The 19347-nt window shown below is 34.5% G+C and overlaps 1 protein-coding gene across 5 annotated transcripts in view; it reads left to right on the forward strand.

Annotated features, from left to right (window-relative positions):
- Positions 1–19347, forward strand: part of PTPRQ (protein tyrosine phosphatase receptor type Q) — a 216113-nt gene that overhangs the window by 11853 nt on the left and 184913 nt on the right. For all 5 annotated transcript variants that reach the window (XM_079140697.1, XM_079140699.1, XM_079140698.1 and 2 more), the window contains 4 exons: positions 128–256; positions 2704–2850; positions 9796–9968; positions 17821–18001. In XM_079140697.1, the coding sequence (XP_078996823.1) occupies positions 128–256; positions 2704–2850; positions 9796–9968; positions 17821–18001 (630 nt within the window). The remainder of the gene's footprint in view (positions 1–127; positions 257–2703; positions 2851–9795; positions 9969–17820; positions 18002–19347) is intronic.

The raw sequence follows: 19347 nt of genomic DNA on the forward strand, positions 1-19347 counted from the left end.
GTTAAAAAGCACTTTGCTTTTAGTGTGAATTTTTTTCCTTGATTTTATGTTTTACTGTGTGTATTTAATAGGATATTCCTTTATTTTAAATATGTATTATGTTCATTTTTTTCCATAATTATTTTAGTGCCTGAAGGACCACCACAAAACTGTATGGCGGGCAATGTCACAGGAAAGTCCTTTTCAATTTCATGGGACCCACCAAGTGTAGTAACAGGAAAGTTTAGTTATAGAGTTGAATTATATGGGCCATCAGGTAAGTCTTAGTTTTTACATTTTGGAGTAAGAATTGTAAAATGTATTACTAGTATGAAACTTTTAAAAACCTTAAACCTGAGACAAATATAAAAAAATAACAAGGAAGGTGAGATTCTTTGGACTTTTTACTTAAAACCATAAGTGAGTCTAAAAGTATCAATACACTATTCATGTGGAGGTAAAGGAACCAGAGACCACTCCCCAAGAAAAGAAGCATCAGAGGAGTTATGTTCCTTCAAGTATTTGAACAAGAAGATTGTGACTTACATTCTTGAAACAGTGGGCTTAGATTATATTAAATCAAATTTCTACTTAGGATAACAAATCTGTTTCTAACAATGAGTGCTTTGAAAATTATATGGGGATTCTCTGTATCCTCAACTCAACTTTGCTGTGAACCTAAAACCTTTCTGAAAATGAAGTCTTTTAAAAATAAAAATGTGGGAAACTATAAGGTGATTTCCATTGAAAACAAACAAGACTTCATCCCTTGTTAGAAGTAATTTAGGGGGTTCAAATATTGTACTATGGGAAGTAAATTAAGGAAACTAAAATTTTTTCTTAATCTTAGAACCTTTTGTTCTGTGAAAGAAGTTTCCTTCAAACAATGATGAAATAACACAAACCCACATATTTTCATTGTTTGGAAGAATCAAAAAAGATACAAATTTCCAAATCATTCCATTTTGAAATTTTTATGATATGAAGCACCTAACCTTTATTTCTCATCCTGAAGTAACTTATGTTTCTAAAATTGTGAAATATGTGCAGTTCCTTAAAAAAATGATAGCTCTCTTTATACCTGGATACATTTTTCCTATCTGATATTATTTTTCACAACTTCACCAAGGGAAACTTTCTTCTGTGAGACTGGCTGATATTTTAAGATGCACTTAGCAACTGTGGAAGTTAACAACATGGAATCACTACTGATCTTGGCAAGGGCAATTATGGTGGAGTATGTAGGGTAAATGAAATGGTTTCAGAAAGAATGGGAGAAGATCATTGAAAAGTAGATATAGAACACTTTTGAGTTTGGCTGCAAAATGAAGTCACAAATGGAGGTGGAATTAGGAGTAGGAGCCATTAGAGTCAACAGATTTCTTTTTATTAGGAACAAATGAAGCATGTTTGTTTGCTGAAAAGAAAAAAAAATAATAGGAAAGATGAGAATTACTGGAACAGTGATTGCATAGGCAGAAGTTAGGGCCTTTGGTCAAATGGAATAGAGTCCATTTGGATTCCAGGAATTGGATCAAGAAAACAATATAGGGTCAGTTGAAATGGTATTGTATTTTTCATCAGTTACCTTCAACAAGAGAAGTTTAAGGAAATTGAGTGTTTCTATAAGGTAGTTATTTCATTTGACAATGACATCCAGGCTAGATAAAGCATCAAATGATGATAGACTAAACAAAATGAGAAACAAATAAAATAAGTAGTAAGATCAATGGATTGAAGTGGAAATTCCAGTGGACTTAGAGAATTGTTGGTTCTGGTTCTAGTAGGTAGGGAAAAGTGGTCAGAATCAGTTGCATGAAATTGAGATAATGGATGATTTGTGGTTATTGGTAGTGGTGCTAATTTATGTCCTAGAAGAAGTAGCTGAGATAGGATGGAGAAATAGATTATGGGAAAGTCAGTATGATTTAGTGATCATCTCTCAGGATATTAAAATCACCACAAATTAAAATGGTAGCACTGAATCAAGAGCTAAACTACTTAGAATAAGATGAGGAGGACTCAGAGATGTCATTGATTATGTGAGGTTTAAAGCTGTGGGGTTTAATAAGGAGGTGGCAGGGGTGGTCCCAGGTCAGGCAGTAAGGAATTGGTAGAACATCTCTCATACCTGAAGGCTAATCATGTGAGCTGTAGGGGGAAAAAACAGACTGCCACTCTTTGTGGGTGGCTGGAGGAGAACAGAAGCAAGTGTTCTTAGAGAACAACCAGGTTTCAATTAGAGCAAAAGGTGAAGGAAATAATCAGAGGTAACGTTGAGGATTTAAGGAGTTTTGCTGATAGACTATTCCAGGAAATTTTTTCAGAAGGTAAGCTAGAAATATTTTCAAAATATATCATCTTACAGAAAATGAGATATTCAGCATTGTCATTGAATAAACTGAGTATAAAATGCTGTCGGTATTTTTATATTGATAAAATCTGGTGTTTGTCTTAAATAGGTCCAAAATAACATGGTAATTGAACCGATTTTATGACTTAAAAGCAATTTTAAACACTGGATGATTTTCATGTTCTTTCTATTGTTTTAGTTAAAGTAGCATCAAAGCCAAATGTTTAAAATGTATTCACTTTTAATATTATAATAACAAATGTTAGTATATAGGTTAACACTTTGGTCATTCTTGGCTCTGTATGTAAAAATGAGAATGATTACATACTTGGTAAAAAAATGATCCATAGGCATCTTCTGCTTTTTTGCAGGTCGGATTTTGGATAATAGCACAAAAGACCTTAAATTTGCATTCACTAACCTAACACCATTTACACTGTATGATGTCTATGTTGCTGCTGAAACCAGTGCAGGGGTTGGACCCAAGTCAAATATTTCCATATTCACTCCTCCAGATGGTAAGAATATTTCTTTTAGGGAGTTAATGATAAATTTTTGATCTTATAAATTTTATCAAATTGATAAAAAAAAATGCAGTTTGGCTTATATTTAATTAACATTATTTCCTTTTCAAATTTTGCCTAATTTACTCTGAATATATGTTCTCTAGAATATTAAACTTATGCTGTGTTTCATTATAAAAGGAGTCAAAGATCCAACAAGATAGGGATATATGTGCAATTTCAGTCTGTTAGGGACTCACAATGAATTTGGACAAAAACTTAAGAAGTTATAACTTAAAATGAACACATTTAATTTTGCTTAATCACATTGTTTAAGGTGGAATTTTTTTTCACAAAACTCGTTTTCATACGAATTACTATATTCTCAATGCCTTATTAACAAAATATGTTTATAATCAAAGGGAATTTTAATCAAGTGAGGATTCTTGATGTGTGCCTAATACAGATTTACCAGCATTTACTGAAATTATCAAAACACTATTTCTTCCTCAAGAAGTTTTCTTGTATGTATTTATTAAGCATTATTACTTTAGGTGAACTCTACTGTTTTAAAAAATGCTATCTATACTATTTTATAATGTATTTTCCCTACTCACACAACACTTGCTAACACTTATTTACAGATTGTATTTATTCATAATAAAAACATTTTTTACAATTAACTCTTTATAACTTTCCATAGTGTTGGCATGGTAGCTAACACACAAGAACTGTTTTGTTAAATAGACACATGTGAGGCTATACACACACACAGACACAAACACACAAACTAAATTGGACATGCATTCATCAGATAAATCATTCAAGTATTTGACCACTAGAGGGCACCAACCATTAGGAAATTTCCCCCTCAAAGAAACCTTGATAATATTTGAGTTTGTAAAGAATGCAAAAATAGTTGTTTTATTTCAAATGAAAATTTTAATGTATATATGGTTTTGATATACAGATTAAACCAGGGATGCACACTCGTAAAGAAAATACTTTCATTTTTTCATATTAAAATTTTCCATTGTCTTTATAGCAGAAGAATCTTTTTTGGAGGTGTATGGATTCTCCATTAGACCTTAAGTTTTGCCCTATCTCTATGTATTCCCAGAAAGTTAGACATATGTATGGATAACTATTACATATTGTAGAACCCTGGACTTTGGTTTTAATAGTATTTTCTCAACCAACTATTTGACCCATTACTTTCTATTCTTATATAACACAATTAAATACATCTCAGACTTTTAATTTGTTTCAAGTCCAGCTGATTTTGTTGCTTCAAACTGAATCTGCAATTTATGATTATTGTTTATCATCATCATTCTTGGCCTAAATAATTTGACAAAGATAGATAGCTAGATAATATATTATCACAGGCAATGCTTTATGTTTGTTTTGGGTATCACTTAAAAATTTATTTCCCTTTGTTTCCATATTTTTTTATTCACAAAATAAGTAGAAGTGTAAGGACATTGTTCACTCTCTCTCATCTGGGCTATTTTTTCTACACCAGATCATCTTGAATAGATGACTCTATTTGCCCTGTAAGAAGAGCAATTTGTCCTGAGTTTGATTCTTGCTGCCTTCTCGAGCTACTCTCTATGGATACCACACTCTGGTGGCTCTCAGGGGGGCCACTGGACAACAGGTGTGCTCCACTAAGGGCAGGAAAGGCTTGGGTCTACCTCCTAATGCCCGCCTTCCTCTATGCAATTCTCTGGAGGGATTGTTCTGCCTCAGGAATTGCTTCAGTGGAATGCTCTGACAAATGCATCCAGTGTCTCTATATGCTTCTGACAACACTAATTAATCCTCGTCCCAATAATTAAAAGTTTGAAATAAAGGAATATTTAAACTATTTGAGAATGGTCTAAGAATTCATTAGAACTATATGCATTCTCTAGGCGCAGTAGCAGTAGTGCACACCTGTAATCCCAGTGGCTCGGGAAGCTGGGGTAGGAGGATTGAGAGTTCAGATCCAACCTCAGCAATTTAGTGAAGCACTAAGCAACTCAGTGAGACCCTGTCTTTAAATTAAAAAATACAAAAAAGGACTGGAGATGTGGCACAGTGATTAAATGCTCCTGAGTTCAATCCCTGGTGCCCCCCCCCCAAAAAAAAATCCTATCTACATCCAGTTACAATTGGTATCTTAATTTATTAAAGATTATTCTTTTTCATTTATTGCTCCAACAATAAATGAAAATTTTATTTAAACAATAATTTTCTTTTATTCTAATTAATGTTACTCAATTTAATTTCTTCCCCATATTTAAAAGTACTCTCTAGTCTATTTAAAAAATAATTAGGACTGGTTTTCTTGTTTTAAGTTAATACCTTTTAAAACAACTGAGATTCTGATAAAGCTCCAAGAATTCATAGACAATTCATAGAATTGACCTTGTATAGAGAATAATATGTGCTTTCACATTACAGAGGGTTTATTGTTGAGGATGTTATGATCCATAGTCTACTTCATCAAAAACAAATCAACTTCCATCTGACCACACGCCTGTAATCCTAGTCACTGGGGAAGCTGAAGAAGGAGGATCACAAGTTTGAGGCCAGTCCAGCAACTTAGAGAGGCCCTTAGCAACTTAGAGAGACCCTGTCTCAAAATAAAAAGCAATAAGTGCTTGGGATATAGCTCAGTGATAAAGTGCCCCTGGGTGAAATCCTTAGAAGCAAACAAACAAACAAATCAATTTCCTGTTGTCATAAAATTATCCTATCTTTAAGATTTCCATACCTATATCCTTTAGCATATGTATTATATACTGATGTATACTGAGTAGATATCTACATAGGTAAGAAATAGAAATGATTTGGGGAGAAATTGATAATTTACTAATCTCCAGTGTTAGAAAATGTCATAGAGTTGCAAATTCCAACAGGTAATGCTAATGAATGTAACACAGACAACAGCATTTTCTTATTTGTATGGAGGCTAAAAAATCATAAGGAAACTTTATTGCTTCAGTAAATTTCCCTGTCACTGGTGTCAAATATAAGGAGGTTCAGTATCACAGTTTCTTAAAACTATACAAATTCTTGAAATTTATATTTTCTCCCATAAATAAACAATGGGAGGGAAGACTTTGTCCTCAGTAATTGCAAAATAGTAGTAAAATCTTTGTTGGAAAAACACTGAGAACTAATCAACTTTGTGATTCTCAAGGCTTTTATTTTTAATACATTTTTCCCTAAATGCCTTTCTAATGGAAATTTAATTTACTAGAAAATGAAAAAAGTTATCTTAATGTATTTTATTTTCTAGAATATTATTTGTCCCTATTAAGTTTCTTGCAATAATTTTTCATTTGAAAACCTCATACCATTTGGAATATGTTTTGCCGATAATGTGCCTACTCTGTTTCTCGCTTACTAGTAAGATTTACCAATGTGTTGACTTGGTAATGACTCTAAGGTAGTCCCTGTGGATAACACTTTGAGAACTGATGCTGCACCATGACTAATTGCCTTGTGTGTTTGATTTTCTTTAGTTAATTTTGTATCAATATTAAAGGAATTAGATCTAATCCAGTCTTCTCTGATTTCTCTGTCAGAATTTGTGGTATAACAGATCAAGTATCTTTCTAAAGACACAATACAATGCTGTCTACTCCATTTCCTTTATCCTCTGAACTTTTTCCCTCCATAGGAAAATATGGAACCACTTGATCCTCACTTGAATTTTAATTTGAGGTATAAGTCTCATGGGGCAATACTTGTTTTATTGAAAAATATAAACAGTGTTTGCTACTATTTATAGGTCTGGCTTGCAAAATAAGACAGTAATATGTACATATATATATTTTCTGCTCTACTGAGTATATTTGATATCTTCCTACTACCTTAATGTGTTGCATCAGGAGGGATGGACCATTTCACTTTTTCTTCAATAGATACAGCTCAGTTGTCTGAGTAATCTGATCAATGTAGTCATTAAACTGACTTAGTTAAGATTCTACATCAGTTCAAGTTAAGTGTGAAAATGCCCAATATCTTCTATGATTTATGTTGTGCAGTGCTGACTAAGATTTTTTCTACGTAGTAATCCCCAAATAAATAAAGTTAGTTTTTACTAAAGTGTAAAAGAAAGGTGGAATGGGAGTTTTTCTATTTAAATAGTTGTATTATTTCCCCAAAGTTAATTGGAAAGTTTTTCTACTATTGAAAAATGTACATGGGTAAATATAATGATAGGAATATAGGTGCTAGGTATATTGTAATGAAATGAATTTTTTATAGGAGGCATCCTGTAATAGGGCTTTGTCTGTCTTAACTCCTCCTGGTCTCAGGTGCCCAGAGCAGTGTTTTTAAACCATGAGTGTTCATTCTTTTGAATGATGAGCTAGTGATTCTTGTTGTGGGGACCTGGAGCCAGGAAGGATAGAGAGCTTTCCTTCATCTTTTCACAGAAAAATGTGTTTTCTGTCTAATTAAAACACCTGGGGAGAAGATCTAGAGAGTTATCCTTCTAAATTCAGAGACTGAAATGTTTTTAAGAAAATCAAATTCAAAGAATTAGCAAATTGTAGGTGTACCCGTGTTATGTTTGTCTCTCATTTTTAAGCATAGGTTTTGTCCATGCTGGATGCTAGAATCTTTTTAAAAAAAACTTTGGTCCTTTACTTTTTTTTTTTTTTTATTTTTTTTTTAGTTGCTGATGAACCTTTATTTTATTTATTTATATGCAGTGCTAAGAATCAATCAAACTCAGTGCCTCACATGTGCTAGGCCAGCACTCTACCACTGAGCTACAACCCTGGCCCCAAGGGCATTAGAACCTTGACTACCAGAATATGATTAATTCACCCATTTAGCCACAAACTATCCACAACATATTGAGAAATACTAATGTGATTACAATATCTAGGTGGGTTCTTTTCTGGTTATTTCAAGGAGACAAAAAACTCAATCAGATGAGAATTCCATAGTTACAATTTACTATGTGATTAATTTAATCATAATAATGTTCACTAATTATAAATACTGTTTATGGGAGTTATGACATTATTTTTAATTTCTTTCTACAGTCTTAAAAGTGAATGGATTCTGAACTCCCTTTCTGACATTTCTTCTGCTGTGCTGTCATTGGGTTTCATTGATATAGTATCTAGGTTTGTTTGGGACATTTTCTTCCCTTGTTTTCTCATATGTTCAACATCTCTAGTAATAAGAGAAATGCAAATCAAAACTACCCTAAGATTTCATCTCACCCCAATTAGAATGTTGATTATCAAGAACACAAGCAACAGTAGGTGTTGGCGAGGATATGGGGAAAAAGGTACACTCATACATTGCTGGTGGGGTTGCAAATTAGTGCAGCCACTCTGGAAAGCAGTATGGAGATTCCTCAGAAAGCTTGGAATGGAACCACCATTTGACCCAGCTATCCCACTCCTTGGCCTATACCCAAAGGACTTAAAATCAGCATACTACAGAGATACAGCCACGTCAATGTTCATAGCTGTTCAATTCACTATAGCCAGATTGTGGAACCAACCCAGATGCCCTTCAGTTGATGAATGGATAAAGAAACTGTGGCATACATATACAATGGATTATTACTCCGCCATGAAGAATGATAAAATTATGGCATTTGCAGGCAAATGGATGAAATTGGAGAATATCATGCTAAGTGAGATAAGCCAATCTCAAAAAACTAAAGGACGAATGATCTTGCTGATAAGCGGATGAGGACATATAAGGGGGGGTAGGAGGGGTTAGCATTAGGGTTAGGGTTAGGTTTAGGGTTAGGGATAAGGAGGGTGGTAAGAATGGAGGAAGGAAGGACTGTATAGAGGAAAAAGAGGGGTGGGAGGGGTGGGGGGAAGGGAAAAAAATAACAGAATGAATCAAACAATATTGCCCTATGTAAATTTATGATTTTTAATTAAAATAAATAAATAATTTAAAAAAGTGAATGGAGTCATTCTCCTGTTTCCTTTTAAAACAATGTGTCTCTCTAAGATTAGAGTTTACTAAACCTATTCCACTAATAGCTTAGCAAATGAATTTAATGTTACTACATCCTGATCATAAGGGACAATGTTATAATGACAGTTTTTCTCTTTCTTAAACTTACATGTTAAAAATTAATCAAAAACCCTACATGTTGGAAATTCCCTTGAATCATTTATTCCTTATAGTAATAAACCTTATGTAATTATAGAAAAGATAAAATTGTAGCCTCATTATACATAATGTAAGTCAGATAGGAAGGCTATTTATAATCACACAATGACCTATAAATAGACTGGTCAAGAGCCCAGGACATGTTTATCTTGGTTCATTACTTATGGGGCAATTCGAGGTTTTCCAAATGTCACTTTGGATGACTTTGTAACTAGAGTTTGCTTTAAGCTTTTGATGCGTTATCTTAAACCAATTGTTAATTTGTCCCTGTTTTTCTTCACTACTGCAAAGAATGAAGGCACCTAAAATTTGAGCCTTGTATAACTAATTTGGAAACTCAGCAGACAAAAATCAATTAGTTCTTCACAAAATTTCATGCAATAAATTAAAAGATGGTTTAACTGAATTTGTCAAATGCATTTCTTTTTGAAGTATTCTGGATATTCTTTTTTGGTATGTTGTTATAATTTTTATGAAGCCTTCAAGGTTTCAATGGGGCATTAACATTCACAGACAACTTCTCAGGGAAATTATTATGAATTAATTTGTTCTGACCAAATATTAGGCAGTTTGGTTTTGGAAAATTATTCTATGTTATCCTGTTCCATATTTACATTTTGAGAAACTGTGCAGAAATTTAATTTTCTATGTTCATGTATTTAAAGACTCATGTTTGATTTTTAATAAATACGTAAATTGTTTTAGTCCATTTTCTTATAGAATTGTTTACATATCTTAAATCATGAGCTATGTGTTTATTTTTCATTTTAAAATATATTCTTAAGGCCCCCCTTTTTTTTCTTTTAGTTCCAGGTGCAATATTTGATTTACAACTAGCACAGGTAGAAGCCACGGAAATTAGGATTACTTGGAGAAAACCACGACAACCAAATGGAATCATTAACCAATATCGAGTGAAAGTGTTGGTTTCAGAGACTGGTGTCGTTTTGGAAAATACCTTGCTCACAGGAAAAGATGAGGTATTGTATTTTCATTTCCACCTTGTGAGCCCTTTCTCCTTGGTTATGACTCTGAAAACTTGGAATATTTGGCAGTCTTCAAAATAAAAGATTTGACAAGCTTCCTAATACAAAGTGATGTTGATTATGTGACTAGGTCGCATTTCATTTTAGGACATATATTATTAGTTAAATGCTATTATCCTTTTTCAGCATATGAAAAATGTTAATTGAGCAATTAGGCAGGACTAAATGTACTTTTGTATGTGAATTTTATTATGCTAACTCAGTTAATGAATTGTTTGGAAACTCCTGTTAAGGATTTTAATTTGGAACAGTTGCCAATGCAAAGACACAGTGATTTTAGTGGCTGTTGTTGACAGAGGATTTTGTCTTGTTTGGTCTTGGGAAGCTAAATTTCTCAGAGCTGCCTTATTTTTAAAAAATCATATTTGATTAAAGAAATCATGTAACTAAAAAAGATTTAAACCTTTCATAGATTTAAAATGAGAGGACCAGGATCTTTTCACAATATGCTTGCATTTATTCATACTGGAAATCTCAGGTTTTTTTCCCATTTGTTTGTGCTGGAAAGTGCAGGCAGCAATGATTTGGCTTCAGTATCTCTGTTTACCTCACCTAGCCAGCTGCTTATTTGGTGAGGACCCTTTCAACCTCCAGACTAGTCATGTTGAGGTACTGGCAGCTGCCTGGGGCACTCAAAGAATAAAGCTTCTATCCTTGGGGTTTAGGGTTGCTTCTGCTTCTACCTGTGCTGTTCCTTTCCCCCCATTTACTGATACTTTATTTCTAGTCCCACATTTCTGGCACTTGCTTGAGAGTTAACCTTACCATGTACTTAGTGTACTCTGGCCACCACACAGGACTTATCAGTCCAAGTTGCTCACCATCTCCATCCCAGGGTTAAATTTTAATCCTATATTGACTTCTTCTCTCTGTAAAGGATGTCGAGTTATGCTTTCTCTGATACTCTAGTTGACAACTCAGGCAAAGGCAAAAGCTTAAACCTTAACTCCTGCTGAGAAGGTCTTAAATTAGACACAACCTTCTTTGGATCAGATAACAGGTCTCCGTCTTATGCTGATAATATTTATCGAATGACCAGCCAGACCTGTTTTTCTCTTGAAGCTAAGTGGTTCTAGAAAGACTTGGGATTCTGCCTCTGTCTAGTATGCAGTCCTTTGTGACATAGAAAGAACATATCTTTTGGAGCCTTGAAATCTGGATTTAAATCCTGATCTGGATCTGGTCTCTTACTGTGTGGAATGCAAAAGAGTTGTAGGTAGGCCCAGGAGACAGAATGTTGGATTTAAACCCTAGTTCTGCCAATACCAAGGACTCAATCCTGGCATAGTGGGCCTGGCTGCTGCAAACTTCAGGTTTCTATTCTTTGAAGTAGAGGTTATAGGTCCCTGGAACAAAGGGTTAATGATGAGAATTTAATGGGTTAATGTGTGAAAAGAGCTTAGAACTGTACCTGGCATAGAGTAGGAGGTGTGCTAATAATTGTGACCTGCTGTGATTATTAACTTGGTATTAGACCTTTCACTCTATTTGACACTCAGTGTTCCCTTATCTTCTCACAATAGAAGGAAACATTCTACTTTATGTCTGTAATTTTTTGTTAGATCAAACTCATTTTTTATATTTATGCTTTCCCATGCGGTGGTGTTTGGATTCACCTTTCAAGAGAATAATGGTAGGTGAATATAGCAGATGGTCTAAATCCAGATGGCCTGTGTCCTTGGAATGTCACTATTTTCTTCTTAATTCTTTCTCTGCTTTTCTGTGCTGTGACTTTGCTATACTTTGGCTTTAAACATTTAAAAATGAAGAAAATAAAAGAGCTAGTTCTCATTACTGTTTTCTGATTCCATTATACAGGTGTTCTGGGGAGCTCTGTTGTCAGCCATCTCAGTTTCAGTCACTCCTTCTTGTTTGTATGACTCCATTACCTGGCTTTTACCTGACTTTTTACTCTGCTCTTTCTCTATGGCATTGTGAATTTCTAATTGTACCTGATGTGGGAAGGTTCTGCCACAGTTCATTATATCTAAACTTATTTCTCCTCAGAAAACAAAACAACCCTCCTCCTCGGGACAATGGGATGATAGGAGTGGGAGGTGAGTAGGAGGAGGTGAGGTGGTGATGAGGCATGATACTGGAAATACAGGGGTCATGGGACAATGGTGACCTGTGATGCTTCCACAGGACACCCAAGAACAAGGTCCGTCCAGACAATTCCTAGTTTAAGTAGGTGAAGATCATAATCTGAAGAGAAGCTGACTGAAAGCCTCAATATGGAGTTGCAGGCTTAGATGCCACATGTCTCCAACATGAAGGTTGTTTAAGGAACAGCAAACCAGGAAAGGAGGGTTTATACAAGGTTAATGGTCATGGGAATGAACCCCATTCCCTTTATTCTGTTGGTCACAAGGAGGTCACAGATCCCTCCTAACACAGGGGAAGGAGAGTATACAACAGCATCAACAGCCGGAGGTGGAGATGACAAGGACCTCCTGAGAGTCTGAGAGGCTACCACCATACTCTCCCAGCTAGCTGACTCATGTTTCACACACTCATGAGAATAATTCTTCTAGATTTTAGTATACTATTTATAGGATAAAAGTAAGAAATGCCTCACTATCATAAAAAGAAGAAAGTCAATAAATACTAAAATAAATGAGTCTTAATGGCATATGTGAACATGCTGTTTAGTGATTGAGTAAACACTAAGAACTAGAAACACATTGAAGCATTGCTTCTGAGGAGACAAGCTTGGAGTAGGGAAGGTATGAACAGTGTTGTTATTTTCATTACAAATCCTTTAGATAGCCCCTTGGTTTTATTTTTGTTAACCATGTGCCTATATTCCACTATGAACCTTTAAAAATATTAAAATATAATCCTTCTGTGCTAGACTTGATCTGTTCTTATGACCTTTATTAAATTTTTTTCATTCACCCTTTATGCTTTATTTATTTCTTAATAAGTAGGGTATATTTAAGTAAATCCAAATATGTATCAGATTTTACTTTTAATATTTAAACAGCTATTTGGAAAATTATGTTAAAAAACTGAATCTCAAGGTTTGAAGACTTTTATTTCAGCTTCCCAACTTATATATGTATCTCATCAATAGCATTCCTAATGAATGGTTAGAAATCCAGCAACTGTTAAAATAGTTGATCAACTTTGGTGATTGGGTATTTCCTACCACAAAAGTAGCTTTTGATAAGCTTTAAAACATTGTTCTTTATAATTCCACAGCATCTGTTCACTAAGTAACTATGAAGTTCTGAGTACTCTGTTAGGCCCAGAACATACACAGGAGAATGAGAAACTGCCTTGTTATTTAGCTGCTTTGAACTATTTGCCCTCTAATGTTTAGCAGTTGGTCCCAACTCAACTCTCTGAATCCATTCCATAGATAATAGTGGCTATGAGCCTGAGACTTGGAACCATGGAAATGTGTTCCATTCCTGCCTCTGCTATCACCAGGTGTGTGAACTTGAATACATGACTGTAAAATGGAGTTGATATCTCTTTAAGGTGTAATGAAGTGAGATCACAGGGGCAAAAGTGTTTATCATTCCAGTTGATGCACAATAGCTTGAAATGTTAGTCTTTTTTTAAATAATAAAAATATTATGTAACAATTTAACTTTTTGTCTTTAGGAACCATGGACACAGTTTTCCTAAGGCTTGATATCCCGTTTTCACAAGTTATAGTTTCATGTCCTTCTTATCATGGATTCCTCTTCAGAGTGTATTTCCTCATTTGTCAAGGAGCCTCTCACTCAAATGAACACAATATTCTGTATGGAGTTTGACTAGAATCAACTTGATTGGGATTATTTTCTCCTTCTACCTAAGTAGTCAAACATAAAAATTAATTTCCTTGGGTCTGAAGTCTGAAAACCCTTAAAGTCATCCCTCCAAGAAGCTATTTTTAGTTGAATTTCACACTTTGATCTCATTCTGTACTTGTTCCATTAGAAGCCTAAGATGTTTTTCTCTAATAGATAGCCTTTTTTATAATAGCCTACTATTACAAACCTCTGGGATTAATAGCAATACATCTTTTCATCTTACATATTCCTTGAGTATATCACAGTTTTTCACTGGTGACCCTGGGAAGAAAGTCAGCTAAGTGCTCCACCAGTTGGTACAAAGTGAGGCTGAGGCCTGAACCTTACTTAGTAAGTCCTCGAGGTGTGTGCTTTAGTGAACTTTAAGGATTCACTCACCCAAATAATGTGTAGAATGACACAGTATCCTTAAGCAAGTTTCCAAACATGTACTAATTGTAAACTTTCTTTTTATTACCCCCTAACCATATCCATTATGTCTATATTTTAAAAAGAAGTATTATGAATAAGTCAAACATTTCATTAATTCAATTCACCAGAACTCCAGTGAGTCTAAATTGATAGTTATAATAGCTTTTTTAAAAAAATAAAATTGCACTTGCTATAACGAAGATCATTATATGTAAAATCAAGTTGGTTTATTCAGGTGGATTAGGAATTTAACTCTGAAGACTTCTAATTCTTTCACGTAAATTCCAAGGATTCCTGGGTAGCATATGCAAGGCCTTTCATGTTGATGAATTGTGACATTTTCTACCTCACGGGTTTTCAACTGGGGGCAACTGTGCTCTCCAGGAGACATATGGTAATCTCTGAAGACATTTTCATTGTCACAAGTGGGAGATTGTTTCTGGTGGTTATGAACCAGGGATATGCTAAACATTTTATGCTGCACAGGGCAGCTATCCATTATGAAATTATCTAATTCAGAATGTCAGAAGTGCTGAACTGATGGATCCAAAACTTTTAAATGTTGCAATGAACTTTGTTTCTATTCCAGTTTCTTTCTTTCTTTTTTTTTTTTTTTTTTGGTATGGGGATTGAGCCTGGAGGTGCTTAATCTCTGAGCCACATTCTTGCCCTTTTTATTTTTTATTTTTAGACACAGCCTTGCTAAGTTGCCTAGTCCCTCTCTAAGTTATCTAGGTTGACTTTGTACTTAGAATCCTCCTGCTTCAGCCTCCCGAGTTGCTGGGGTTACAGGTGTGTGTCATTGCACTTAGCTGCTTTCCCATCACTTTAAAAAAAACATTTTCTGCTTCTTTAAAAGTCAAGCTATTGAAGTATAATTTGCATACAGTAATATTTCCCCTTTTTAGTGTACTGTTCTAAGAGATTCAGTAGTCATGTGTAGGTATGTACCACTGTGCCCAGCCAGTTCCCACTTTACCATCCTTGATCCACTCTTCATTACTCTCAAGTTTTCTTTCTTTCCAATCATTTTTGCTCTTAAAATTTTAACTTTGTTTTTTTCTTTTGAAAAACCCACTATTCAATCTAACCTCTTTTTGAAAAAAGCAAAATGTGAGAGATATTCACAACATGGCACACTTAATGATAATTAGTGACATTCTAGGTTGTTATGAAACCAATGTTTAAATTGCTGTCCTATTTGTGGAGGATTTTTCCAGGGAAAACTAGAATTTGAAAGAAATTCACAGTCAAAAGTATTCGAGACAACTCTTAAATTAAATGGCAGTTTATATATAGAGCTGCGTAACTTAGTTAACTGATGGAATGCTATGGTTTACCTCTCAATAATTTATCTGACATGAAGAAGAAAACGCAGAGAGATTTAATGCAAAAATCATAGTTCAAGGGGAAATTCTTTGTGCTACCTCAGTGTCTTGTCTGTAGGGCCTTTGTATACACTGGATTCTCAAAGGGTGACTGATTGATGGTGGAAACAGCTGTGTGGCTTGGGCATAAACTATTGACTGGAATACCAGAGCATCTCTGAATTATGTGTTTGTCATTTGTGCCCTCCCTGATTCTCCTGTGGAGGCAGAGCTCAAGTGAACTGTTGGAAGATAGAAGATCTTCACCTTGTCCCCTGTGAGGCTCCCTGTCTAGGGCGCTTTATCACAACCTTTTAGAACAGATCTCCTAAGTGTCACCTGCTTTTCCACACAGTACTTTTGTGGCTAAGGTGCAAAATGATTTAGATATTTTTATTTTATACATATCATTTGAAAGATTGGATACTTTCTTGAATTATTTCTTCATTCTTCAATTTCTCAGAAAACAATGTTTAAATAATGTGCCTGGGTAGATTTTAGAATTCACTGAACTGCCCTAAAATTTCTTGCCTTCCTAAAATTTTTCCTGGGTATCTACTGTTTTTTTTGAAAACTACTAAGTACTTTGATGTTAATAATGAACCCTTTATTGGCTCTCGGAACAAAGACAACTCTGAAACATAAGGTAACTAAAAGACAGGCGTCACTTATGAAAACCTGAAACCTATGTACTATGAAATACTTAAAAATGTTGAGACTGAGTAGAGGCTTGGTAAAGAATAGAATAAATTCTTTAAGAAAGGACTTTGTAGGTGAGTTTTGAAGCAGAACTTGAAAAAATGAGTTTGCATCATTTAAAAAAAACAATTTTGGTTTTGGGAAATTTCAAGCAGGCCTCGATGTAGAAGAAGAGTACACTAAGCCTCTGTATACCCACATGAATTCAAAAATTACCAACATCCTGCTGCCCTTCCTCAGCTGGTTCCTGTGAATGTTGGTACTGCAGATGTGTTCTTAAAATAAATTTCAGATGTCACATCATTTTTGCTCCTATGTGCCTAAGCACAAAACTTTAAGAAATGGGCCTCTTCATCCATTTAATAATACCATGACTACAACTAACAAAAATCTGAATATTGTCTTGGCATCATCTAATACCTAGAGCATATTAAAATTTCCCTGGTCATCACTAAAGTCTATCTGGAGAGATATGTTCAAATTAGAATTCCAACAAAGACCAAATAGTCTAACCCAATATTCAGTGAAAAACCCAATATTCAGTCTAACCTCTTTTTGAGAAAGGCAAAGTATGAGAGATATTTACAACAGGGTACACTTAATGATAATTAGTGACATTCTAGGTTGTTATGAAACCAGTGTTTAAAGTACTATCCTATTTGCAGTGGATATTAAGTCTCTTTAGGGAACATTTTCTTCTATTAATGTTTAACCTTATTTCTGACATTGACATTCTACACCAATATCTAATATTATTTGACCCAAATACCTTTTCCCATTCTGTTTCAATCAGTTATTCTGCTAGGGATGGGTAGGGAGAGAGGCTTTTTTTTTTATCCCAGCTAAACCTTCTCTTCCACCCACAATCTGCTCTTGATGCCATCACTCCAGTACCTGCCACTGTGGGGACCTTGACATGTACGAATTGCATTGTGGGATCTAGGAACAATGGCAGTTACTTACGATGTTTCTTAGGTCAAGAACTATGGTAGATGTGCCTCGATCCCTGTTTAAAAACTCTTACCATGCAGGTTTATTCTCTTCTGTAACTTTAGCTAGATAAATTATAGTCATTGACACATTAGAAATAGGCATGCAGATCTCTCATACCTGTCATAAAAATAAAGATTCTTAGGGAAAAAAACCCACATTTTTAATAAGTCAGGATTCCTGGACCACCTACCATTGGGGGATGAGAAATGAATGGAGAGGATTTCAGTCATGAAACTTTTGCATGAGATTGTCTAATCTCGCCATCCAGAAAATAAGTCAGAAACAAATACCTGCTTCTTCTCAAAATACAGTGTTGGTCTCAAGAAGTAGAATGATCACAATGTGTTACAGTGGTGCAGTTTTAGTAGCTGGAGAATGAAATCTGGATTGTAAAGAAGGCAATAGTTTTGGAAATAATATGTTTTAAAATATGTGTCTCCAAAGCTACAAATTAAGTCATTAAGTATAACTGAGTTTCTAGTCTTTATAAACATCTACTTTTAATTACAGTATATAAATGACCCCATGTCTCCAGAAATGATGAACATAGTGGAGCCGATGATAGGATTTTATGAGGGTTCGGCAGAAATGTCTTCTGATCTGCACTCACTGGCTTCGTTTGTGTATAACAATCATCTACATAATAACTTTCCTGTAAGGAGTAGAGCTGATGACCAGCATTCCCTCATTGGTAGGTAAAATTTTAATTCTCTATGAAATGCATTTAAACCACCAGTAGTAGCTAGCAGAGATATGAACCTTAGCTTAAAGTTCAACCATATTATTAATGGTCCATGGGCCGGAGTCAGATTTTTTAAACTGTCGGTTAACCTCATTCAGTAAATGGAAAGGCCACACAGGCAGGAGCTGGCCCCACTAACCCATTTGACCTTCTTCCTAGAGAAAGTAGCACCCTAGAGTCTTTGGCCAAGCTGCATAGACAATCAGTTATTACAGTTGCCAAAGCAGGTGTGATGGGAAGGGATTAACATATCTTCAAATCATTTACAGGTCTCACATTCTCTGCAGCTTTTGACTAATAGGTTTTCAAATGTCACTAAAGGTAAATAGGTCAGAAAGTTACAACTCTAGTGCATGGGGTGATAAACAGGTGTAGGTGACCCCAATGATGTGGTGATGTCATTAGTGTATACACTTGCTCTTCAGGGTCAATGGATCTTATTGTTTCTAAAGGGAGAGAGTCATATGTGCCAAATTAAAAATACTTGGTTAGATGATACAGATCTAGATCATCTCTCTGATTTTTATAAAATGTTAAGTGAGAAGAATATTTTGTTTCATTGCCTTTTCACAGATTTGGCATCTGTCCCACTCCAAATTAAGTGTTATTCTATTCATGGTAAAATTAGTTTTAAAAATCATGTTTCATTAAATACATGTTTATTTCATTTACTAATCTTTTTTTTCTTGTGCAAAACTGACTAGGGGCAACACTAAAAATTAAGAGGTCCATGATTTGTGATACAGATGTTTCTTTAAATACTTCAAATTTTGCCTGTTTATAAAGCATTTTGGAAGCACAAGTTCTAAATAAAGTAAAAATTCAACTTTTGAAATCTTTTTCAGGCATATTTATGTGTCAGTTATTTAAGGATCCTTGCTGCAAGGAATTGTTGGGATTTATGAATGAATGTATGGTGAATTTTAAGTCAAAATAAAACTCTCATTTCTTTAGCTTGCCTGTTAAAACAGGATTGATTTATAATATTTCAATTTTATAATGTTACCTACTTTTTGTTTTTAGAAAAAACAAATCCTAGCCAGTCTCCCATAAGAAAGTTATATTTTCTCAAAACACTAATCTCATGTTCCAGAATGGTATATGACAAGTAACAAACTTATATAATGAGCACAACATGTTTATAGATACTATTGGGGGAATATTTAATTTAGAATTCATACTGATATTCAATATGATCTCTAAAATCAATTTTATATTTATTATTAATTATTACCTATGTTTTTAGAGAAAAGAGTAAATGAAGAAATTAATGAATAGTGTGCTATTAGGTTTCA

This window comes from Sciurus vulgaris (genome assembly GCF_902686455.1).
Source record: "Sciurus vulgaris genome assembly, chromosome: 5".
NCBI classification, from domain to species: domain Eukaryota; kingdom Metazoa; phylum Chordata; class Mammalia; order Rodentia; family Sciuridae; genus Sciurus; species Sciurus vulgaris.